Source organism: Pan troglodytes, chromosome X, assembly GCF_028858775.2.
Source record: "Pan troglodytes isolate AG18354 chromosome X, NHGRI_mPanTro3-v2.0_pri, whole genome shotgun sequence".
Taxonomy (NCBI): Eukaryota; Metazoa; Chordata; class Mammalia; order Primates; family Hominidae; genus Pan; species Pan troglodytes.
Window position 1 is genome coordinate 12,229,833 of NC_072421.2, and position 26,457 is coordinate 12,256,289.

Here is a 26,457-nt window from a genome sequence, read left to right on the forward strand (position 1 = left end):
CATTGTGGAAGAAATTTCCATTAATAGATAGAGTCTATGGCCCAATCCCTTGAATTTGGGCTGGCCATGTAGCCTGGCCAATAGAAGATAGCAGAAGTGACAGTGCATAGTTTCTAGCCTATGCCTCAAGAGGCTTGGAGCATCTTCTTCCTCTCTTACAACTCTGCTTCCACCATGAGTACAAATCTGAGCTACCCTGCTGGAGAATGAGGCCATAGGGATCAGCATGAATTATCCCCAACAACATGCTAGCTGACCGCATATGCATGAGCAAACCCAGTAGAGATCCGCCACACTCTTTCCACATCAACCAGACTACACAAACCTACAGATCCATGTGCAAAATTAACTATCCATTGTTGCATGAAACCAAGTGTGGTTGTCTGTTACACAACTTTATCGTGGTCATAGATAACTGGTGCAGTAGGTAATTCAATGTTGTACTTTAGGTTCTTAGAAGCTAACTCCACCTAATGAAAAATGGAGTTGTGAAGATATTGGGCAGCTAGCTAATGGGATCATGGAGAGGCCCAGAACCAAGCTTCCGAGAAAAATTTTCAAAACCACATAATGGAGCTGATCTGGTAATTTAACTGAATTTGGCCCTCTTCAAGCTCCAGATGCTATAATTTATGTTGCCTCCCAAACCTAAATGTTATTACAACCACACTGTTACCAGATGGATGCCACTCTCATCAGAAACTCAACTTTGCTGCCACTGCTGCCTGTAAAAGCTAGAAACTTCTGCTTCTAGCCACCCTTGCTAGAAAATAGATGCCTTCATTATGCTCTTACCTAGAGAAATCTAGGAAGAATTTTCTTACAAAAATTAAATCTACCTGATTTTTAAAAAATGGGCAAAGGTCTTGAACAGACCCTTCACCAAAGAGGATATAAGGATGGCCAATAAGTACATGAAAATATGGTCAGCATCATCAACTGTTAGGGAAATTCCAAGCAGAACCATGACAAGATACCACTCATTAAAGATACCACCTATAAAAGTGAAAAAAATAGAAACTACTAACAATACCAAGTGCTGGTAAGGATGCAGAGCAACTGAAACTCTCATATATTGCTGATGGGAATGAAAATGATACAACCACCCTGGAAAATAGTTTGATAGTTTCTCATAAAGTTAACCATATACTCACTATATGACACAGCAATCCTACTCCTGGAATTTACTCTAGAGAAATTAAAACTTGTATCTACATAAAAACTTGTAAATAAACATTTATAGCCATACTAATTGCCCTCAAATTGAAAACAAGCCAAATTTACTTTGACGGGTGAATGGAAAAACAAACTTGGACATCCATATCATGGAACTTACTACTCAGCAATAAAAAAGAACAAACTATTGATAATGCAACAAGTTGGACGAATCACAAAGACATTATATTGAGCAAAAGAAGCCAGTCTCAAAAGGCTAAATACTGTACAATTCAATTTCTATGAAATTCTTAAACAGACAAGACTATAGTGATGGAGAACAGATCAGTGGTTGCCAGTAGGGGCAGGTTAGGAATGATAAAGCAATCATTCAAGACAGTTTTTTGGGGACACTGAAACTGTTCTGTATTCTGATTGTGGCAGTGGCTACACAAATTTATGCATGTACTAAAATCCATAGAATTATACTCCAAAAGAAAAAAAATCATTTTTTTGCTATCCCTTATATTAATATGGACTACTCAATACTCCAAACATCTCATCCACAGTAGCTTCTGGGGGAAACGTTACTTCATTTCTAAAAAAGAGAAACTATAATTCAACAATATGAAGTGGCTACCCAGGTTCTCAGCAATTCATGATTGCCCAACCCCAAAGATGCTATCACAGTTTACATGGAAAATGGTTTTATTTTAAGTCATTGTCTCAGAAATTAGACAAACATACTTATTTTATTTGTCTCTAAACTTTCAAACAAAGTTTCAAATAAAGTTATTTGTCTCTAAACTTTCAAATAAAGTCCTTGGGTGCTCTCCCTCGTTGGCTTTTAGAGCCAAAGAGATGACTGTGAAATTTGAATAAGGTTGTTGAAGACTGCAAAGAAGAAGCTTGGAATTAGGAAAGAGGAGAAGGAGAGCAGTAGGAACAAAGAAGACCTACTAGAAAAGGATGGGCAAGGGGCTGATGACGGTAGGAAGGGTCTATATGACAGATGAGATTTTGTCTTGATTGTAACAGGGACTTCATAACGAAATTAAATGATGTTGTTAATTATTATTAAATGATGTTATTAATGCTTAAGGAAGAGGAAAGCATGGATTAAAACAAGGTTAACCCATCATCCAGGAAAGTAGTTAGAAGGTCCAGTGTATTAAACTGTTTTCACATTGCTGTGAGGTTTGACTCACAGTTCCACATGGCTGGGAGACCTCAGGAAACTAACAATCATGGTGGAAGGCAAAGGGGAAGCAAGGACCTTCTTTGCATGGTGGCAGGAAAGAGAAAAGCGAAGGAGGAACTTCCACACACTTATAAAACCATCAGGTCTCTTGAAAACTCACTCACTAACATGAGAACAGCATAGGGGAAATCACCTCCATGATCCAACCACCTCTCTCCATGTAATACCCATGGGTATTACAGGTCTCTCCCTCCCTCGACACGTGAGGATTAAAAATCGAAATGAGATGTAAATGGAGACACAGAGCCAAACCATATCACCCAGCATGAGAGACAAGGGCCATGCCCGGTGGAACAGAGAGAAAAGGCTAAATAGGAACATTGCCTAAAACAGGAGACAAGTCTTGGGGGTCATTTCAATACAGAATATAAACGCTGAGGAACAATAAGAAATGTGTTCAAGATTCCAAAGTTATGAAAATGGTTATCACAGAAGAAAACAGGAAGGTTTAGAGAAAGAACTGGTTGCGGTTTGTATATTCACGTATTTACTTTTCCTTTGTTGGGGGAAAGGGTTGGTAATTATTTTAAATATTTAGAGTTTGAAGTGATGGTGGAATCAACAAGTAGAAACATTTTGTTTGCAAACAGAAATATGGAACTAGGGTTCAACTGGGGAGAGAAATAACAATTTTTACCTCTAAAGGATAGAAATGATAGTTGAAATAAACTAAGACATGACATAAGCCAAACAAACAAAATTGTTGAGAAAACTCATTTCTTCCATTTGACTAAAATATTTTGACAAACATGAATATCTGATTTAATCTACAAATTCCTACCATGAAAGCACATTATGAACATCTGTTTTAGTGTCACTTCATTTTAAAGGAACCTTTATATTTGTCTTCCAAAATATATTTAATTAGTGAATATCATACAAAATGATGGCATCAATTTTTGTCAATCAAGAGAAATACTTAAGTTAAAATCAAACTCATAGGTAACAAGATCAGTATATTCAAGGAATGCAGTATAAACCAGACACGTTCTGCTCCTCTTTGCAAAGCACCTTCCGATACCATACTTTGTTCTCTAGAGATGTTAACGTAATTGCTGAGGATGCTTGCCAGTGGTATTTTTTCCAATGGTATTTATTATAAAACAATCCTGGCAAGTGAAAGAAAACAGCACACACTGCTAATATTTTGGTAGATTTGTGTGTTTATTCTAGCACTGTTAATAAGAGAGAAGTAAGCAACCAATGAGCACAGAAGAATGCTGCTGATGTAAATGAATATGTACTCAAAGCTTAGCTCTTCCTCCCCCTTCTGACAGGGGAATGACAAGGAGTATTTTCATCTTGGATTTCTCTTAGCCTCCCACATTAACAAATGCAGCACCCAAAGACATGCTATTGATGCCCCGAGGCAGCAATAAGGACAGACAAAGCAATAGCCTGCCAGAGAGCTTCCCATGTAATGGAAAAAAAAGGGCAGGCGAATCCAAACTACAGAGAAAGAGAATCCAGCTGAAGGGCCAATGAAGTCAGTTGGCTGCTAATGAGGTCACTGTTATAAGGTGGCTTTCTTCAGTCCCTCAGCACAGCCTTCAGTATTGCATCTTATCAACACGCATATGGCCATGCTACCAGGCAGACAAGACAGGAGAATGTGGGCTGATTGGGTGAAAAGCATCATCAATAAAAGAAACATTGTATTTTACTAACATAGATAAACAGTGACACTTGGTGTTCAAATGACGTTTTGTGTATTCTTCCAAGTATCCCATTCTAATCATGCAAAATCAGACAAACTGAAACCGAGGGACATTCTACAAAATACCTGACCAATACTTTTCAAAAGTGGCAAGCTCACGAAAAATAAATAAAGACAGATTGGAGGAGACCAAGAAGCTTTGCCAGCCTGATGTAATGTGAGATTCTGCATCAATCAGGTCCTGAAGCAGGAAAAGGATATTAGTGGAAAAACTGACAAAAATCCAAGTAAGTTCTATATTTCAGTTAAAAGTATTTCAAAGTTACAGTTAGACAGGAAAAATAAGTTCTGATGTTCTATTGTACAGTAGGGTAACTATACCTAATAACAATAAAGTGTACATTTCAAGATAGCTAGAAGGTATAGAATGTTATCTCCACAAATAATAAATGTCTACAGTGGTAGACAGAGTAATTACCCTGATTTGATCATTATACAATGTATACATGCATTGAAATATCACACTGTACCCCATAAATATGTACAACTGTTATGTATCAATTATGTTTTTTTAAAGTATTAATTAAAAACATTACCAAGATTGCCCCAGTAATAAACCTGTTGCCAAAGTTTGTTTCTTAGTTCCCATGAATGTAGAGGATAAACTACATTGTATCATAATTCTTCAACTACTACTTATTTTCCCTACAGTTTAAAAAACCTGAAGTTGCATCTTACAATTGCTCTTTACATTTACCATAGTATTGTTGCCTTTCCTCTTCCCGCTGAAGCATTATAAAATTGATGTACACCTTCCTATAACATTTGAGAATGAATTAAAGTAATAAACAATAAATACTTCTACATGACCCCTTATAGCTTGTGTACCCTCAACCAATTCATTTCACAAGCTCCTACAAAGTACATACTGTTATACTCCCCTTAAACAACTGAGAAAACTGAAATTCACACCTAATAAATAGTGGCACTGAGATTTGATCCTAGGCTTGTCTAAGATCATATTGTCCTTCAGTTATGTTTTTGAGTAGCTAAGATTGTGGGTGACTGATTCTAAATGCTACTTCCCATGAGCCTGTGCTAAAGTTTTTGAGTTCTGCTACAACTGTGCTGGGCAGTTCTGTGCAAGCTCGGACTGACATTGTGTGCTGCTAGTGATTCATCTCTAGTGCACACCTCATCATATGTAAGAAGCATGTGGAAGTTAAAACCCCAGAAGCAATCTTAAAAAATGGAAGATGGAAACCAACAGAGACATTCTCCAGCTTCCCTTCCTTTAGCTCGTGGCAGATTAAAGAAGACCACAAATTCTTTGTCACTTCTTCCATCAAGGGGTAGACTCTTTTTCCCTTGCCCTAGAATCTGGGCTGGCCCTGTGACTCACTCTGATCAAATACCATTAGACCAACATTCAGTGAAGAAGCCCAAACTAGTCAGTTGGAGAGAGAAGGGCCACATGGAGGATCACTGAGGCACCACACATGTGAATGAAGACACCTTGAACTTTCCAGGCATCCCAGACACCAGCTGGAAGCAGCCAAGTGAGCGAGCCCAGCCAATGCCATGCAGAGCCAAAGAACTACCCAGCTGAGCTGTGATCTAATTCCTGACCCACAGAATCATGCCACTAAGTTTGGAGGTGGTTTGTTATGCAGCAATAGAGAACTAAAACATGGGTAGATCATCTCGATAGACATTCTACACATTTTCCAGCAGTCCTGGTGGAACTTGAATCATCCCTTTTTCCACAATTACAACTTCCAAGATACAGCTTTACTTCCCCTCCTTCCCCATTTCATTATCCCTTTTTCTTCATTACTCCTTCCTGAGAGCACCTCCCAAATAAACTGCTTTCACCCAGGTCCTGCCTTTGGGAAAACTCAGACTAAGAAACAGAGCTTTTGCCACTCTTATCTTTTCTTCACAAAGTTTTAAAAACTTGTATTTTCATAAAAATAATGTAACCACATTGCTCCAATTATATATGGTAATAGCCAACCTTTCATTTTTTATTATAAAGCAGTTATTAAGTTAAAAGTTATATGTATGTACATATAGACAGAGAAATTATACTAATAGAGTGTGATCTAAAACTCTGTAAGAAGTCTTTTTAAATAAAATGAAAAAATCAACTTTCTGCATTGTAAAAATATTGCATAGAAACATTTAATTAATTAATTGGAAGGGATCTTTGCAAATATATTGTTAATTTTCTTCTTGACCATTCAACTTTCTTTTCTTTTTTTTTTTTTTTTTCCTAAGACAGAGTCACACTCTGTTGCCCAGGCTGGAGTGCAATGGCACGATCATGGTTCACTGCAACCTTGAACTCCTGGGCCTATGCAATCCTCTTGCCTCAGCCTCTCAAGTAGCTGGGACTATAAGCACCCACCACCACACCTGGTTAATTTTTAAAATTCCTTTGTAGATATGGGGTCTCACTATGTTACCCAGGCTGGTCTCAAACTTCTGGCTTCAAGTGATCTTCCTGCCTCAGCCTGCTTTCAAGGGGATTACAGGTGTGAGTCACTGCACCTGGCCCAATCATTCAACTTTCTTATTCAATGAACTTTTTAAAAAATAACTTTATTTTTAGATTGGTTTTAGATTCAGTCAATGAACATTTATATAAGCAGCATCTACTATATCTTTATATAAATTAGAAATGATAACCTCATAAGGAGAGTAAAATACACAGTAGGATTTTAAACATTTTCTGTAAAAAAGGCTATTTCTTGATGAGGAAAGGCAAACTAGACAATCAAGATCCATTAACTCTCCTGCATCCGGCTCTCCCCAGGGAGCACCAAAACAGAATAGCTCAAAGAAAATGAACTATTTCACATTTTTTAAACTTGTAACTCTGAATAACTAATTTCAGCTAAAGAACCCTGAACAAAAACCTAAATATTTGATTACTTCCATAACACTATACCTATCTTTCACCATACACTTTCAGCTACATGAGAAAAAGTAATATATTTACAATTCAATCATAAATTAGAAGATTAAAATATTGCCATTGCAGCAGAACAACAATATATTTGCTGAGCTCATGCCTTGGAGTGTCTGGAGCTGGTCTGGGATTCATATCACACTTTGTGACCTTCAAGCCTGTGGATAATCTTCATATCACCTTTCATGTTTACTTTCTCAGCATTTTGACACATTCTGACAATATCATTTATTGACAATATATTAAAACATTAGAAGCCAGATTCAACACACCTCCTTGAGGACTTGCTGAAATATCTAGAGTAACACTCTGATATGATATGAAAACTGTATCTGTCTTTGAGCTCTCTTATAAATCATGAAATGCAGAAGCCTGACTCATTGCATCAACAGCGGGAATCTAGAGACTGTGAGTACTAATCCTAGGTTCTTTAACTTTTATTTTAGGTTTGGGGTACATGTGCAAGTTTGTTACATAGGTAAACTTGTGTCACGGGGGTTTAGCTATACAGATTATTTCATCACCCAGGTATTAAGCCTAGTACTCATTAGTTATTTTTCCTGATCCTCTCCCACCAACCTCTGGTAGGCCCCAGTGTCTGTTGTTCCCTTCTTTGTGTCCATGAGTTCCCATAATTTGGCTCCCACTTATAAGTGAGAACATGATGGTATTTGGTTTTCTGTTCCTGTGTGAGTTTGCTAAGGATAATGGTCTCCAGCTCTATCCATGTTCCTGCAAAGGACATGATCTCATTCTCTTTTATGGCTGCAGAGTATTCCATGGTGTGTATGTACCACATTTTCTTTATCCAGTCTATCATTGACAGTCGTTTAGGTTGATTCCATGTCTTTGCTATTGAGAATGGTGCTGCAATGAACAGGGATGTGCATGTATCTTTATAACAGAAAGACTTATACTCCTTTGGGTATATACCGAGTAATGGGATTGCTGGGGTTAGATGGTAATTCTGTCTTTAGGTCTTTGAATCACCCCACTGTCTTCCACAGTGGTTCAACTAATTTACACTCCCACCAGCAGTGTATAAGCGTTCCTTTTTCTCCACAACCTCGCCAGCATCTGTTATTTTTTTACTTTTTAATAGTAGCCATTCTGACTAGTATGAGATGGTATCTCATTGTGGTTTTGATTTGCATTTCTCTAATCATCAGTGATGTTGAGCTTTTTTCATAGGATTGCTGGCCACATTTATGCCTTCTTTTGAAAAGTGTCTGTTCATATCCTTTGCCCACTTTTTAATAGCGTTGCTTCTTATCTTGTAAATGTGTTTAAGTTCCTTATAGATGCTGAATGTTAGAACTTTGTCAGATGCATATATTGCAAAAATTTTCTCCTATTCTATAGGCTGTTTACTGTGTTGATAGTTTCTTTTGCTGTGCAGCTCATTAGTTTAATTAGATCCCATTTGTCAATTTTTGCTTTTGTTGCAATTGGTTTTGTCTTTGTCATGAAATCTTTGCCCATGCCTATGTTCTGAATGGCATTGCCTCAGTTGTCCTCCACGGTTTTTACAGTTTTCGGTTTTACATTTAAGTCTTTAATCCATCTCAAGTTAATTTTTGTATATGGTGAAAGGAAAGGGTCCAGTTGCAATCTTCTGCATATGACTAGCCAGTTATCCTAGCACCATTTACTGAATAGGGAATCCTTCAACAAACCCAACAAAAACAAGCAATGGGTAAAGGATTCCCTGCCTAAACCTAGTTTCTATAAGCAGTTTGCAAAATACCTTTGGGGGCAAGAGTTTAACTTTCGTTTAAAATATTTTCCAGTTGTAGTTGGATATATTCACAATTCTCATCTGCCAGAAAGAAAATATGACCCAAACTTTTGTGCTGATGCTCAGAAAGCAAGCTAGGCCAACCCGTACTTCCCTAGCAACAATAATAATTCAGTATTAGTGATTTTCTGGAAAACCAGAGAGGCAGAATTTGTCTGTAACATGATGAAAGTTTCAGGGAGACTGGTTGTGAACACAGTTCCATGGAGAATTTTTATGTCTATTATAATCTAAAGGCAGAACCATGAAGGTCTCTGTTTGTGGGTGATAGCTAGGCATAGACTGGGGGTGTCATAGATGGGATTTAAGCACCACATGGATGTTTGGAATAGACAGAAGACCTTCAAGGACTTTTTCTTCCTAATATTCTATTTGCTCGTAGAATGCTAAAATCAGTCTAGAAATGCTAATGGAGGTTACGTTTAGATTTTGAGCAAAAAGAGAATCTGATTGTAGATAGGATTGTCTTAACTTAGTGCTGCTGCATTTTTACCCTGGAAAGATGTTGATGAGATGGGCCTTGAAAAGCAGTCAACTTGGTCTCATGTAATCACTGTAGTACGTGGAAATAAAAACACACCTGGCTTGAAATGAGAAGCACACTGCCATTTACCAGTTAAAGAACAGGGCTCGACTAAGAACTTTTCAGCTTCCAACATTCTAAATATTCTACTAAAAAGTGTCTAAATGCAATGAAGTTACCATGTACTGGAATGAAGGCAGCCCCTTGGCCTATTGGCATGTCTTGGGTTACACCAAATCCACAATACAAGTCTGACAAATTCCTGTGTTCCAAGTCACTAGGCCAAAATGCCTGGAGTGACAGCCTGCTGTCACTCCAATGCCTACCATGAAAACTATACCTTATTTAACAGCTCGCAAAATAAAGTTCCACTTGCTTCCTGCTGTTGTCTCATGCAGCTGGGCTTAACTCACTGACCAAAGTTTCTGGCACACATAGTAGGTGCACGATAACTATTTTTGACTAAAGTAATTCTTTAGCTTAAGTCCTACCTTTGTTGCTTCCTAGTGTGTGACCACATCTCTAATGTTATTTAGCCTTGCACTCCTATTATGCATCTTTTAGTACTTCCTATGTGCTGGGCACTTTCCAGGTAATTATGACATGAAATCCTCACAAAAACTCTTTGAGGTAGGCACTTTCATCATCCTCATTTGATAGATGAAGAAACTAAGGCAAAAAAGGGGCTTAATAATTTGTTTAATGTCACAGAACAGAGCTGGGATTTAAACCTAGGCAGTCTGGTTCAGAGTCTAGCTGAACCGATTCACTTCATTTTCTCTGCAGCTAAATCTGCCTACCTCTGAATCTGAGTCTCAGTGTCCTCAATCATAAAATGAAGGTTGATACTATCACCCCACAGAGTTGTTCTAAGAACACTAAACTGGCGTGCATTCTACAAATACTAATTGTTATTTTGTTTGTCATCATCATCATCATCATCATCATCACCCATCAACGATTATTTGACTGAAATAAGTGAACAAGAAATCACCTGGAGGTTCTAATTTGAGCAGAATTACACTTTGCTCAGAAAGTCTGCTGGCCCAGTCCAGGATTTCCCTGGACAAAATTACTAGCTATATCAAAGCCCTTGTTATATTAAACGCTGAGGCAGCATGGCTACTGTTGCCTAAGGCTTCTCTTTCCCCTACTCCATCTACATCTGGGCCTCAAAGTACCAGCTTGCCCAATTGTTTTTCAAACCCCCGAGAGATGAAGTTCTGAGCAATACAAGCTGAGAACTGATCCAATGCTTATTGACACTTCAGCTCCTATAGGTGGTATTAATTCACCTGTTTCCATGAGCTGTCCACTTCTACAGAAATGAAAACATGTTATTTTCTTGGTCCATCAAGCCACATAATTCAATTCACTTCCAATTTCTCTAAAGATGTGGAGAGCTTCTTAGGCTCAGCATTCTCCTCTTGGATCCATCAGCATATCATTCGATAGGTGGTTTCTAGAATTGCTGTTACTTCTAACGGCTCCTGAAAATCTTAGGCTTTTTAATAGTTCAGGTGAGATAAGGCCAGGCAATTTTTCAAGATTGTAAGTAGTTTTTTAAATCTCTGCCTCTCTGAAAAAGCAATCTTTTAATAGCTTCTCTGTGCTTGCTTTCAAAGTGCAATAATCAGGACATTGAATTTCCACAGTAACCAATCTCAGAAAATCCCATGGCTGGCTGCTGACTCCTCTGTTCAATCTCCCAGAGCCGTTACTACCTCCCTAGTTTCATGCTGAATACATGAAGCTTCAACTGACTATATAACTACTCTTCTACATTTATATTTATGTTTTATTGAAAACAAGATGTGGCAACAACATATTTTCTGAAAATTATAAATATCATTTTTAGGTAAAATTCACAGACCATATAATTCACCCTTTTAAAGTATACAATTCAGTGATTTTTTAAATATATTCACAAGATTGTGCAACCATCACCTGTATCTAATTCCAGAACATTTTCATTACCCTAAGAAGAAACCTTATACCCATTAGCTGTCGCTCCACATCCCTCCCTACCAGCCTCTGACAACAAGTAATCTTTTTGTCTCTATGGATTTGCCTATTCTAGACATTTCATATAAATAGAATTATACAATATGTGGACCTTTGTAACTAGCTTCTTTCACTTAGCATAATGTTTTCAAAATTCATCCAAGGCATAGCATTCATCAGTACTTCATTCCTTTTTATTGTTGAGTAATTTTTCATTAATCACATTTTGTTTAACCATTCATCTATCCGTTGATGAATATTTAATTGTTTCTACCATTTGGCTATTATGAATACTGCTGCTATAACATTCATATACATGTTTTGGTGTGAACATACATCTTCATTTCTCTTAGGTATATACCCAGAAGTAGAATTGCTGAGCTCTGGAGTAACTGTTTTATTTTTGAGGAATTGCCAAACTGTTTCCCAAAGCTGCTGCGTCATGTTACATTCTCACCAGCAGTGTATGAGAGTTCCGATTTTTCTACATCTTGTCAACACTTGTTATTATCTATCTTTTTTTATTATGGCCATCTTAGTGGGTATAAATGATATCTCATTGTGGTTTTGATTCACGTTTCCCTAATAGCTAATGAAAACATTGTTCTTTACCAGATAACACAACTAATTTCATTTTTTCACACATTACATTCCAAGGGTTTTTCTGCCATGTCGTAACATAGTTACAATCAGAGTCTCACTCTCTTTATCTAAGTAATGGCTCAGAGAGGATGCAGTAAATTTTAGAACAAGATGTCACGCCCCAAAGGCAAGCCTCTGGGAATCTGGGAGAACTGCTATCTGCATGCAGACTCCCTCAGTCATTGACTAGATTTTGATATGAAACACACTTTCTCTTTTTCAAGCACCAGATTGGAAGAATGTGAATCTCACTATGAAAACGTGAGCTTCTGTTTCTGCAAATCCTGAATGTGTCATGACATGTACCAGAGTCAAGCTCATTTATTTGGAGGCACCTGGCTGAGCCATAAAGTACAAATGGAGCCTTCTCAGGTAGATATGGGACCAAGTTATCAAAAGTAAAGTGAGAAGGAGAGGAAACAAAATCTATGTGGGGAATCTTTACATTAAATGGTAAAATCCATATCATTAAGCCCAAAGTCCAGCGAGACTTATTCTTCACCATCTTCCCAATCCCATAATCCATTCTAGTTGGATTTCTCTAAATTCTTGAAGCATGCTATGTTCCCTCTTCAATACACGCCATTCCTTCTCGCAGGAGCTCTGTGCCCTTTCTTTTTGTTTGGCAAATGCCTCCTCATCCAATGATTTCAGCTGAGACATCCCAGACCTGTTTATGCCTTGTATCAGTTTCCTATCGCTGCTCGAAATTACCACAAATTTTGTAGCATAAAACAACAGACATATTCTCTTACAGTCCTCAAGGTCAGAAGTCTCACTGAGCTAGGATCAAGATGTCAGTAGAGCTATATTCCTCCTGAAGGTTCTAAGAATCCATTTCTTTGCCTTTTCCAGCTTCTAGGGGCTGCTACAGCCAAGGGCTGTGGCTGCTTCCTCCATCTTCAAAGCCAGAAGTGTAGCATCTTCAAAATCTCTCTCATTGCCCTATCCCTCCCTCCTTTCCTCTCTCCCTCTTTCTCTCTCTCTGCCTACTTTCATCCTCATATCTCCTTATCTGACTCTGACCTTCCTGCCTCCCTCTTATAAGGATCCCTGTGATGACATTGGCCCCACCCAGACAATCCACGATAATCTCGCATCTGCAAAATCCTCTTTTGCCATGTAAAGTGGCATATTCACAGGTTCTAGATATTAGGACATGAACATCTTTGGGGGACATTGTTCTGTCTACCACAGTCCTCTCGTCAAAATGCAATTAACACTCTGAAAAAACTATAGAGATTAATTGATTTGAAGTTACTGCTTTCATAAACTGGAAGCACCTTGCAGAGCCATACCTATTTGCTCCACCTACATTCCTAGTGTCCATTGCATAGCTGGCATGCGATAAATATTTGATGACTATCTGTGTGAGTGGCCAGCTTGGCTTTGCTGGACTAGAGTTCCTGGGAGAAGGCAGGCTGAGATGATGTTGTAAAAGGCATTGGAATGACTAGCTAAGTAGTTTGGATTTTATTCTGTACACTCTGAGACCCATCAAAGGTTTTCAATCAGGGGTTAACATGATTACAATTGCATCTTTTGAGGATAAGTCCAAGATGGCAACAGGGAGAAACTGAAGGCAGGGTGACCAAGAAGGGGGTCACAGCAAATGAGAACCCAAACTAGGCAGTGACATTGTGAATGAACAGCTGGAGAGAGATGTAAGAACTCAGACACATTCCACTTCAAATCCTTTCTAGAGTGGAGCAAATGGGAAGTACACACTGCAGGGTTCGAAAACTTATGGAAGAATAAAGGAGGAAACAAAAAAGGGAGGAGTAAAGGCATTCTGGCCTGGTAAACCTAGGCAAGCAGAAGAAGAGCGATACCAACCAAAATAAGGAATACATAAAATGAAACATGTTCAGAGGAAATGGGAGGTGATTTGTTCTGTTTCAAACATGTAGAATTTGAGTCCATTGGGCATCCATGAGCAGATATCTAGGAAGAAATCAGAAAATATATATTGGGAGCTCAACTACAAGATTCCAGGTAGGCACAGAGTGAGGAGTCTCCCCCAGAGGGATGATGGTTGAGGTCACAAAAGTGAATGAGACAATCAAGGGACAATGACCTGAAGGAAAAACACAGAACTGTAGGGTTGGCCAAGACAATCCCAGAGTCAGAGGAGTGGGAAGAAAGGTAAGGAGGAAACCAAGATTCTCTGTGTGTGATGGGGATAGGAGGAGCAGGGAGGGGACGTGGTACTCTCAGTTTTGCCCAGAAGTCTAGCCAAAGGAGTCTAAGAAGATTCTTGGAACTTAGGGAACTTTGAGAGAATAGTTTCAGTAAGTAATCAGGATAAAAAGTGATTGCCAAGGTTTAAGGTCCTCACCAGAGAATAAAAGCAGTCGTGGTCACTTACTTTTTCCAGAAGCTTGGCAGTTTATATAGAGAGTCAAGAAGGATTTCAGGGTGGTTCTGCCCTTGGCTCTTTGCCTGAGTTTGAGTGGCTTAAGCTTTACAGTCCCTCTCTTCAACTGTAAAATAAGCAATTTGGAGCTAGATGCTACCCAAGGTTCTTTCTGAGTCTAAACTTTGCTCTTCCCAACCCTCAAATCTCAAAATGTTGGTGAAAACTCAATTCTAAGTCATCTGAGAAGCTATCTTCACAGTATTCTCCATTAAAATTAAAAATTGCCTTCAGAAGGAATTCTAGCAGAGAGATAGCCTGAGAGAGAGTGTATGTGTGAAAGTTGAATAACTCTTTTTCCTAACTTAAAAAAACCTTAAGGCATTATACTGATTTCAGACAAAAATCCTTGTAAAACACTTTTTGTCAATTTCTTTTTGAAGCTGTCTTATTCTAATTACTTTCTCTTTGGTGACATGAATGAGCCTCTATTTTTAAACACAATATTTTTCTCTGCTGCATTTTAAAATTTAATTCCAGTTTCCATCATTATATATTTACCATTCACTTCTTCCCTATAGATATATTTAGACATCCCTTATTTTTTTTCATATGCTCAATACCCATAGAAAGTCATTTTTTTGAATTTCAAAGCCTTGGTTGACATATACTAGATAAGAAGAGGAAAATGACAAAGAGTGAAGCCACAAGCATGAGAGAAAATGGTACTGAAAAGCAAAACCTAGAATTCAGTTTCTTGTATACAGGGCGTCTCAACCTCAGCACTATTGACATTTTATGTAAGATAAGTATTTGTTTGTGGGGGCTGTTGTGTGTGTTGTGGGATGTTTACCAGTACCTTTGGCCTATACCCACTAGACGCCAGTAGCACACTCCTGCCCCAGTTCTGGCAATCAAAAATGCTGCCAGGCATTGCCAAATGTGCACTGTGGTACAAACTTTCTCCTGGTTGAGAACCACTGGTCTTTATGATGATCTCTCTAAAACCCCCAGAGTACAGGGGCCAGATTTTAAGAATTCAAAGATGAGTAACAGTTCTGCTTTCAAGGAGTTCAACAGTGCAAGAAAAACTTTACTAAAACAGAGAAGTGGGAAATATAAAAGTATTATGTTTATATGCCAACTCCCAATTATTTATAGGATGCATGCTTGGCATGATTTCCCCATGCCCACCTCCTCTGAGGATCTGTCCTCCACTTGTTTTATGCTTCTAACCCATGCTCCCCCAGACACCAGTTTACCTCTAAAACACATCTGATCATGTTACACCTCATGCTTAAAAATCACCAATTTCTCCCACTCTCTACAGCAGAGTTTCTCAGTCTCCACACTCCTAACATTGACTGCCAGATGATTATTCCTTGTGGGGCTGTGCACTACAGGGTATTTAAAAGCATCCCTGGCCTCCCACTAGATGCTGGTAGGAACTCCCCTGTGGTAGACAGAATAATATACCACCAAAAATGCCCACGCCCCAATCCCTAAAACAAGTGAATACCTCATAGCAAAGGGAACTTAAGGTTTCAGGTGGAATTAAAGGTCACTAATCAGCTGACATTAAAATAATGAGAGTATCCTGGATTATCCAGGTGAGCCCAATGTAATCACAAGAGTCCTGAAAAGAGTGAGAGAGAGAAATGACCACACAAGAAGAGTGGATGAGATGCAACTTGGCTGGCTTTGAAAATGAAGGAAGGGGGCCACTGGAAAAGGAACCACAACAGATCCTAGAGCCTTCAGAAGGAACACGGTCAGGCCAACACCTTGAAGTTAGCCCAGTGAAGCCTGTTGGGATTTCTGAGGTCCAGAGCTGTAAGACAATAAATTTGTGTTGCTTGAAGCCACTAAGTTTGTGGTCATTACAGCAGTGATAGGAAATTAATACACCACCACTTCCAGTTGTGACATTCTAAAATGTCTTCAGACACTGCCAAATGTCCCCTGGGGACAAAGTCACCTCCAGGTTAAGAATCACTGCTCTACACAAGTCCAAACTCCTGAGATGAGCACAGTGAGATGCTTCGTAATTACCACTATCCTACCTGTTGAACACTATTATCCTGCACACAGCAAGATACATCCTCTTCTCCAGGCACACCAAACTTCACTTGGGCAACACTCAATATGCCTTCACTCTCTGCAGTTGTGATGCCCAGGGGCTCCTTGGAGAGTAATGTGCTTTGACCAGTCTCTCATTTTTATCCATACCCATAATTATCCCCCCAGTAGAGGCTGGGTGTGGTGGCTCATGCCTGTAATCCTAGCACTTTGGGAGGGTGAGGCAGGCAGATGGCTTGAGGCCAGGAGTTCAAGACCAGCCTGGCCAACATAGTGAAACCCAGTCTCTACTGGTGCATGCCTGTAGTCGCAGCTACTGGGGAGGCTGAGGCAGGAGAATCGCTTGAACATGGGAGGTTGCATTGAGCCGAGATCGTGCCACCGCACTCTAGCCTGGGCAACAGGGTGAGACTCTCTCTCTCAAAAAAAAAAAAAAAAAATCCCAACAGGTCTTATTTCTGACTTTATTCGGTCAGGCTTTTATTACATGAAAAGCCATGTGGTTGTACATGTATCAAACTGCAGGTGCCCTAACCTGCTCCTCCAAACAAATTATTGCGCTTAGGGCCCTCTAAGTCTTCTTTTTCGGGATCTGTAGAATCACCAACACCTCTGCGCCTTTGCCTGTCCACTCTTTTCTGCCTCATGAAGGCATCACTTTCCTTCTTCTTAGAAATGGCAGTCATCTTTGAAGATCAAGTTTAAATGTTCTCTGGACAGTGAAGCCTTCCAAGGCCTCCCAAAGCACAGTGAATCATCACCCGCCCCTCTCTGTTCCCTCATTCTGCTGATCTTCTGTATTCCCCCTATCAGTTAACTCACCTGTCCCCTCATTAGACTTTGAGCTCTTTAGCCTCTCTGCATTCCTAGTACCTACAGAAATGCGTATGCTCAAGAAATGCTTGTGCCATGAATGAAGAAAAGTATAAACGCCAGTGATATATAGAAATCATTTTAATTATGGGTTGCAAAAGTTGGCAAACTCCAGGTTAGCTATGGACATAATCCCAGCTCTGATCCACAAGAATTAGGAGAAGCTCAGGATTGAAATGAGACTTTATTCCTTTGCCTGTGATCAGAGTCAGGGGCAGAGCTTGGCTGCTAAGAACACAAGTTGAGAAACATGTTCCAACTGTGTTACCACGTACCATTTACCCTTTGTCTCCTCCATGTTTCTACTCAATAGATGATCTACCCAGCATGTCCAGGAATCAGATTTTGTTAAAGCAATCCTGAAACACGTAGTGAGGAAATGCTAACAAGATTGTAGCTGACTTTGCCTAACACTTCCCAGGTTTAGGCCATAAAATGGTCATTTGTAAGCTTTGAACGAGCACAAGTAACAAAGCTGCAGGCATTTGTGAGAGTCTTGGGAGCAGGGGCTGTTGTATGGACAATTTAGGTTAAAAGCAGACAACATTCTGAAAGAACAAAGTGGGAAATGGATGAGATCCATCAATGGCTAAACCTGAAGGTGAATTCTTAGGATTTCATATGGATTCAATGGAAGAGAAATAGAAAATTTGAACAAACTGTAAGGGGTACATGACTCCAGAGGGATCCTCGTGGTTTTGGAATCAAACGAAGGCCCCAACAAAGTTTAGGCCAGCTGTAAACACTTCTGTGGGCACTCTCTTGATGGCCAGCATGGGGTACTATGGTCAACCTCACTAACGCAGCAGTTCTCAGTTAGGGCGATTTTGATCCCCAGAGGATATTCAGCAGTGTCTAGAGACATTGTTTGTTGTCACACTGGTCTGGAGGAGTGCTACTCGCATCTAGTGGGAAGAGGCCAGGGATGCTGGTAAATACCCTGCAATACCCAGGACAGCTCTGTAGCAAAGAATCATTCAGCTTCAAATGTCAATAGTGCCAAGGCTGAGAAACCCTGAGCCAGAGCAACCAGAAAAGTTCAAAACCAAATCTATATGAACCAGATATTCCCTCCAGGGCCTCTAAGCAGCCTTGCAAGATGCTCATTGGCTGACATTTTGATGTCATTAGTAAAGACTCTCCTTTAAGGACCAAAGACCCAGCTTGCCTGCAAGTGAAAAGGACAGGCAGTGCCCAATAGGATACATTTTCTTGGTTTTTGAGAGGGTTCCAGGGCGTTAAACCTTTGAAAGGTAATCCAGGCCATTAAATTAGAGATCCAGGGGTTATGTTAGGATATCCTGGCCTTTATTAAACAAAACCAGGGTTGGAGCTACATGCTAGAGTTCTATCCAATCACTCCATGCCTGCCTCAAGCATAAAGGAATTTCCAGCACACACACACACATACACACATATTCTATGAGAAAATTCTGGCTTTTTGCTAGATGGCTACATCCTTAGTTTTAACCACAATGAAAAGGTAAAAATCATGGTAGATGAGTTTTGTGCAGACTGCCCACTGTATGGAATAGAAGCCACCCAGTATCACTGCAGTTCAGATCCTTGTCCATTGATTATGAGATGCTAATGGATAAGAAGATAATTTGCAACAAGTGAAATCATCTACAGCCATATGCCTTTTGGTCATAACAGTAATGAGCAGCATCTGTATACTATATTCCAAGTATGTATATGGTTGCTAAGAAAAGCAGAAATGTTCTTAATGATGCAATTAGTTTTAAGCACGAATGTTAGCTAGCTAATCCAAAATGCTGGCTTGCTTTTGTATTTCTCTTTCTCTCAACTTGTACAGATTAATCTGATAATGTGTGCTTCTGAAATACAATGAGAATCCAGCCCCTCCTAAAGACCAAGAGAAATTCAACATTTCAATTTTTGATGCTCTTTCTAATCTTGAGTTCCCTGGTTTGGAGGTAACATCTTGCCCTCTGCCTCGACTTTCCTTTCTACTGCCTATCTTTCTCAAGAAAATGGGCAAAAGACCTAGCAAAATTTGTTAGTTTTTTGTAATCTGCACCCCCAACACCTAACAGCCTCAGTTACTTTGACACAGTAACTAACATTAATAATATGTGATGCTAATAATTCTGATAAATGATGCTTATTTTTCTAAGGCGGTTTACTAAAGCCAAAGTCTAACAGTTATCTCACATTAACACAGCTGAGTATGATCTCAGATGCTATTTTCAAACAGTTTTTCTTGGTTGTGTATTTAGCCTAAATCTCCAGCAATTACATGGTATTTCATTTCATTTCTGTAATGCTAACTGTACTTTAAAATATTAAATTACAACTGATGGAATCTCCCTTCCCTTATGGAAACAGATCCAAGGCAAACCTATAGAGTTTGTGGACTGAAGGGGATAGGGGCTGTTCATTTTTAAAACAATTACTATTCTCTGAAAGTGTGTTATTTTCAAAGCGCCCATCAGTGACAGTTTCCCAATAGGTCAATTCACTATTTTTCTTAACTGGACAGCAAATATTTTAAGGGTATCTGATAGCTCCCTCTGAGTCCCCTATGTATTGTTGATTCTTCACTAAACTACTAATTGTTCTAAATGGAATTTAGGCATCAGCATATTTCCATGATCTTTCACACCCCTACACAGAGATTTTCTTCTTCTCCTAGGTTAAACGAATACTCAGTACCATAGATTTCTGAAATTGCCTTTTCAGGGAAAGAAAAGGTGAAAACTAGAGAATTCTTGTCCCCCCGCCACCCAAACACACACACACACACTCATACAGTCAATGACACCCTCCAAAATAATGTTTCTGAATTCTCGACAGAACAAGATGGCAGACATATTTCAAAATATATTTCATCCAATCGTTACAAACAGCTTAGCAAGAGATATTTGAGTTGGAAAAAATATCAACATTGGGTGAAGGGATAAGGTGACCCTTTGAAATTGCCTGCAGCACTAACAGAAAACCAGAACACCATCTCTTTCTCCAGCTCCCACGACTGCTCCAAAGTAGAGCCAACAAGTCCTACAAGACGCACAAGCGGGTGGCCACTAGGGACATCCCATTTCCAGGCACCATTTAGCAAGTAGAAGAGGAAAACCCACACCACGGAAACCCCTTAGTGGGTGCCTTGCTCTGTAAATGTAATGGAATTAAAGGCGGTCTCCTGAAACTGCCTGGGGGCCTCCTTGGGCCGTGGGACGCGCAGCGCTGGTCCCTACCTCGGATTTCCACACGACGTAGGGGTGCCCGCGACTGTCGGGTGGGGACTGGAACTTCCTCTGCTGGAGCCACCTCCTAGGAGAAGCGAAGATGCCATTGGGGCCTCCCCCGGATGAACAGAGGATGCTGGAAGCGCTTCGGCTACTGGCTGGCCCGGCCAGGACAGAAGGCAGGTCCCAGGCCATGCTCTTCTTGAGGCCGCCGCGACCCAGGGGAACCTCATAGTCAAAGTGAAAGCTGCCGGATGGTGACTTCTCCTGCGGGGTGCTGGGTGTGGAGAAGGACGAGCAAAGAGGTCCAGGAGGCGGTAGCCTGGTGGCCCTGGGGGGCGGACCCCGGGGAGAGGACGCCAAGCGAGGGCCGAGACTCTCGGCTGGGAGTGATGGGGAGTAGAGGCGGCCCGCCGTGGCTCCCCGCGCACTGCCCTCCGCGCCCGCCTCGCCACTCCCGCAGCCGCCGATCAGGGCCGGGTCCAGGCTGCGGGTCTGGCGCAGCTTCCTCTTGGAGAAGCCCTTGGCCGAGGCCGCGCTACTTGAAGCGGGCGAGGAACAGGAGAAGACGCTGTGGAGCAGGCTCTGCGCGGACATCTCGGCGGGGCTGCACCTGAGGACCACCTCCTCCTCCCTCCCTGGACGCTGGTGGCTTTGGGTCGGGAACGGAAAGGGACTCAGGCAAAGGTGCCAGGCGGGGCTGGCCCGGGGTTTGCCCAGGGCGGTGGAGAGCAAAGCCCAGCTCACGCGCCGCCGGTGCGCTCCAAGTGCCCCGGCGGCGGCAGGAGCAGCAGATCCATCACCAGCCTTCTAGGAAAATGGGTCTGGGGACCTCCTGCAGCCGCTAGAACCTTCCTCCGGAGCCCAAGACGCGAAGAGGGTCAGGAAGAGGAGGAGGAAGGTCAGGCGCTCGCTGGGTTCCCAGCTCCAGCCTGCCAGCGCCACTCCCCCTTCCTAGCTGAGGCGGGAGACGCAGCGCTCCTGCTCGCTGGCTCTGGACGGCCTCTAAGACTCCAGCAAGCTCCTCCTTGCGGCCCGAGGACAGTCCCGAGGGCCAGGGAGGAGGCTGCCTGGGCGTGCGCCCAGGGCGCGTCCACCGCGCTCCCGGCGCCGCGAGAACTTCCTCCCGCTCCTGAGCCGGGCGCCTGAGCTGCGCCTCCCTGCACTCTCTCCTTGCCCGGCGCCCGAGGTTGCGCGCCTGGCCTCCGCTGGGCTGCTGCGCCCACTCTTCCGACTGGAGAGGCTCAAGGGTTGTTCCAAGCTCAAGGTTCCCGCGGGGTCTCTGTCTTGCTGCAGTGTGGGGACACCGAGCGTGCTGCGCCCGGGACCTCCAAAGACTGCGTGCCCACGGTGGGATGGAATTCCCGGCGGCGCTCAGCGCTCTCCGTGGAGGAGGGAGCTCAGGAGACAGCCCCAAGGCCGGGTGTGTGTGTTCCGCCGGAGAGGAACACGCTATTCGCAGCCCAGCCTTGGGCCCAGGGCAGACGCGGAGATGACCCCGTACGCTCGCTCTAGAGGCAGCGGGAAGGGGGCGGCCAGGACGTGTAGAGCTAGAGGAATGCCGGGGCTGGAGCTGGGGCGGAGCCAGGAGCAGGAGAAAGCAGAACGTGAAGAGTTTTCCAGGCGCCAAACCTGCAGGCGGCGAGGAGAGAAGGCAGCTCGCCACTGATACCGGGTCTCCTGGGGAGAAAGTCGTGAGGACGGAAGTGCGGACCTTCTCCCCCGTCTCCCCACCCCCAGATCAAGGGTCGCGCCAGCTCCACTCACGTTTCTGGAAAGGAAGGGAAGTGTCAGATTGCACCCCACCCACTGGTGTCAGATGGGCAGCCGGGGACGATTGCTCTGAAGTTGGAGTTAAATCTCCTGCCTTTTCTCCCCGCGCCCCCCCCCCACCCCGCCCCGTCCCGGCTGTTTTTGTTTTTAAAAAGGAAGGATAGATAGGAGACTGTCTAAAAGCAGTGGCTGCCGATGAATGAGCTGGAGATGGAGACCTACTAAGAAAGTGGAGGGGGAGGAGCCTTTGCCGTGGAAGGGGTCCTGAGCACGTGCGGAAACGTGCTCTAGGAGGAGGGGTGAGTGAGGCCGGGTAGGGGGCAGGCGCCGGGCGCAGCTTCAGCCCAGAGGCTGCAGAGATTGGCGCTCACAAAGCGATCTGTCTCCGCGTCCCGCTCTGGGACGCCTCCGGTCTCAGCGCGGTGGCCACAGTCCTGGGAAGCTGGAGAACGCTGGGGAAATCAATCTTCCCGGCAAGGAGATGGGTCTGAAAGCAGCTTCTCCCGCTGTCGGACCCCTGGAATCTATAAAGCGCACAGCCTCGCCCTCTTTGAGGGCTTTTTGATGTAACAGTTAAGCTTTGCAATGCCACTTAACAACCATCTCAGCAGGGAGCAGACAGAATGTTGGAAATGTCTACTTTGTGTTTGTGTCCTCTTTTATCACTTAGGGATGAAGATAATTTTATATAAATGTAAAGGTGACTTTACCATTTCTTTTATTTTGGAGAAAAAATACAATGAAATTATAAATACAGATGTTGGACACGAACATTCCTCTTGCATATCTACCAGAATTGTCCAAGTTTGATTCTGGAAGGCTTCCTTTATTCCCTATGACATATTCAGGGGAAAAGTTAATTTACTTAGACTCTTTGAAAAGCGTGTTTGGTGTTCCTAGGTGTTCAGCTATTTTGGAGGAGGTACGTCATGAAATCTAATTAGGAGAATTCGTTGTCTCCACAAAGGGCGTCGGGCTCCCAGGTCTTGGCTGTACTCGTTTTTTGTAAACGCAGCCGAACAGACTGCACCCTTAGAGATTTTTTTTCCGGTAGCTTTAATGAGCTATCTGCTGTCTGAAGACAGAGTTCGATTCTAGTTTCCCATCCCCCATCGCTGTCCATCTCTTCTCACCCTGAGCTTCTTAAGTATTTTCAGCGGCTGTCAATCAGGTGTGCTGCTGACAGGCACAGTGTTTAAAAAGAGCTCTTGCTCCCCTGCCTAACTACACCCAGGCCAAGTTACATTTGGGGGCTTGTTGGCATTGGCTTTCTTCCCTCCTCATACAAGTCACATTAGAAGTAAAAGTGTGTGGGTCTTGTCTGCCCTTTCTTTAGTAACAAAACTGTGTAATTTATCACTGGTAATGGAAACGCTTAATGTCTCTACCACTGGGATACCAATGCATGGTTATGCCTCATTGCATGGTTATGCCTCAGTGGAGTTTGGCATTCGGGGTAGATGGTTAACAGAGTCACTTCACAGAATCACTTATAACTCAAGGGGGGTGAGCAACTTGATGATTGTATTTGATGATTTATATATTTCTCTAACCCCATATGATAACCATGGGGTAGCAAATGAACCCCTGCCATGACTGTATAGGCTAGTATGAATGCCCCCAGGCACAAGGGCATACATTCTTGGTCATGGGTGTTGGAGAGCCAACCAGCAGAGGGATTCTTCTATTAGCACTCCTAGGGCTTGGAGCAGACACATGCCAGTTAATTCATCATCTAGTTTCCAAGTGTTCCTGACCCTCCAGGAAACTGGAAACTTGTGTCATTGTTGGGAACAGTGAATAAATTGTTTTAAATATTAATCAAATTAGACTGGGGCTCCTTTTAAAAACTCAGTGTAAGTATGTGTGCTTTTAATACATGGGGCAGGGGATGTTGATGTTCTTCTAGAAAGACTTTGTAAGAATTTTTTTGGATTTTTTAAAAACTATTTTGATTTTCAACCTGACTGCTATTAGGTTTACCTTGCAGTCATAGTGGCTTATGGTGGATTCATTCATTCCTATTTAAGGCATCCTATTTAACTCTTGTTTGTTATATATTCTCTTTGTTTATATAGACTCAACTCACATTGGCCTTTCTGATCAACTGTCAGGTTATGCCAAATTCAGTTAAGGAAGATCTATGGGTTTTGGTTACCAATTTCAAAAAATGGCTGGTTTTGTTACATTGCTTCCCAGAATCCTTCTTACAATTCATCAGCTAGCTTCAGAAGCATTATAATTGGTAGTCAAGAAATAAATAGTTTTAATGTATATGCTTTCAAAAGCAGGTTTCTAAGACTTTGCTTTGCTTCTCTATTAGGGCATTTGATATTGAAAATAGTGCCTATATTTGTTAATTTTTTCCTCAGAGACAAAGTTAATCAAAGACTTGGGATACCTTTCATTAAAGAGCAGAACATTCTCTTCACTATTCATTCCCAATGATAATTATTGTAGAAATCTAGGATTTAAAAAACATCTTATGCTATCTATTCCATCTGGTCATGGCACAAGAATATTCCAATGGAAGTTCTAGAATCCTTGGACTGACATCAAGCTATCCTCTTATCAGAGATCCTAGAAAACTCATCAGTATTCTTTCTATTCCCTTGAGAGACTGTTCTACAAACACACACATCTTACTATCAAAGGATATATTCTGATGCTTAACCTAAATTTCCTTTTCCTTAACTTTATCCCTTGAAGCTTTTCATATCTCCAGCCAAAATTCCTCTTTATCCTTGGTGTTTAGACCCCAAAGCTATTTGTAGATTTTTATCATGCCCTTTGGGTCTGACTCTCTGGTTTGGCTACACTATAAAGTTCATATTTTGCTTTAAAACCATCACTGTAGATGATCTTTTCTGGACTCCCTCCAGTTGCTTTTGTTTTTCAGTCCTGAGGTCCAATATTCCAGGTTAGGGCATCCTATTTTGCTCTTGTTTGTTATATAATCCCATTGCTTAAACAGTCTCAAATCACATTGAACTTTCTGATTGAGTGTTATATAATATTTCAGACTTCTATCTGATTGGCTCCCAACTTTTAGCATTGTTGATTTTCATTTCATCCTGCCCATGTCTCTCAAACTGATCATGATCCCCCGATATCATTTCTATGTTCTTAGTGGGTAAACAGTTCACAGCATCTCACTTGCCCATAAAAGTCCGGGTTCTGTCTCCAAGCTCCTGAAACATGAAAAAGAAGCATCATTTAAATCTGTGTGATATGCATGGAATATATGAGAGATATGTGGAGAAATTTTACAAGGCTTAAGAATGCAAATTGCATTAAATAGCCCAACTTCCCCATGCCTGAACTAAAAATGTTTCTTTAGATTCCTATGCCAGCTGCCAAAGCACTTAAATTACAATCGACAAACGTCAGTGGAGGTAAACCTAGAGTCTTTGAGTACAGGAAATGTTTGTCTTCTATTACATTTATATACCAACAGGCAAGGTTTTTGGCTCAATATTTTGGATCAATTTCACATAGCCCAGAATTGGAACCATGAACCCTCCAGGTACACACTTGAGGTTTTAATATTCCTCTAGTTGATATCTAGACCTGTGAAATTTTTTTTTCTGACGTTATATTCGGAAACCCAAATGACTATTCTTATTCATCTTTCCCAGTTTTTCCCCACTCTGTGTGCCTAATTTTGCCATTTCTCACCAATTGTGACCTTAAAAAATTAAATTCAATAAAAGAAAACGACTGTATCTGTGTCAGCATCTGCATTGAACACACGAACATCCACTTGCAACATTGTCCATTTTCTCATTTTCTGTGCAAATATTAGCAACATGTTCTATGTTTTCTAGTGTTTAATATTTATCTTCTAGACTTAAAAAAGCAGGAGTTTGGCATAGGCACATTTTCTGCCTTTTCGCTTACATGTTTATTTCTTGAGCAGGTATGAGTACACTACTTTTTTCTTCTTCTTTTTTTTTTTTTAAATATAGTTTCACTCTGTGGCCCAGGCTGGAGGGCAGTGGCGCCATCTCGGCTCACTGCAATCTCCACCTCCCAGGTTCAAGCGATTCTCCTTCCTCAGCCTCCTCAGTAGCTGGGATCACAGGCACCTGCCACCATGCCCGGCTAATTTTTGTATTTTTAGTAGAGATGGGTTTTCACCATGTTAGCCAGC

General features: G+C 41.6%; 1 protein-coding gene across 2 annotated transcripts in view; it reads right to left on the reverse strand.

The window, feature by feature from the left end:
• The window catches only part of ARHGAP6 (Rho GTPase activating protein 6), a 524,611-nt gene extending 503,402 nt beyond the window's left edge, over positions 1-21,209 (reverse strand). For both annotated transcript variants that reach the window (XR_008541946.2, XM_001143524.6), the window contains exon 1: positions 20,541-21,209. Coding sequence is in view for 1 of the 2 variants with exons in the window: in XM_001143524.6 (XP_001143524.1) it covers positions 20,541-21,128 (588 nt within the window). In the remaining variant the exon portion in view is untranslated. The remainder of the gene's footprint in view (positions 1-20,540) is intronic.
• Positions 21,210-26,457: the final 5,248 nt, after the last annotated feature.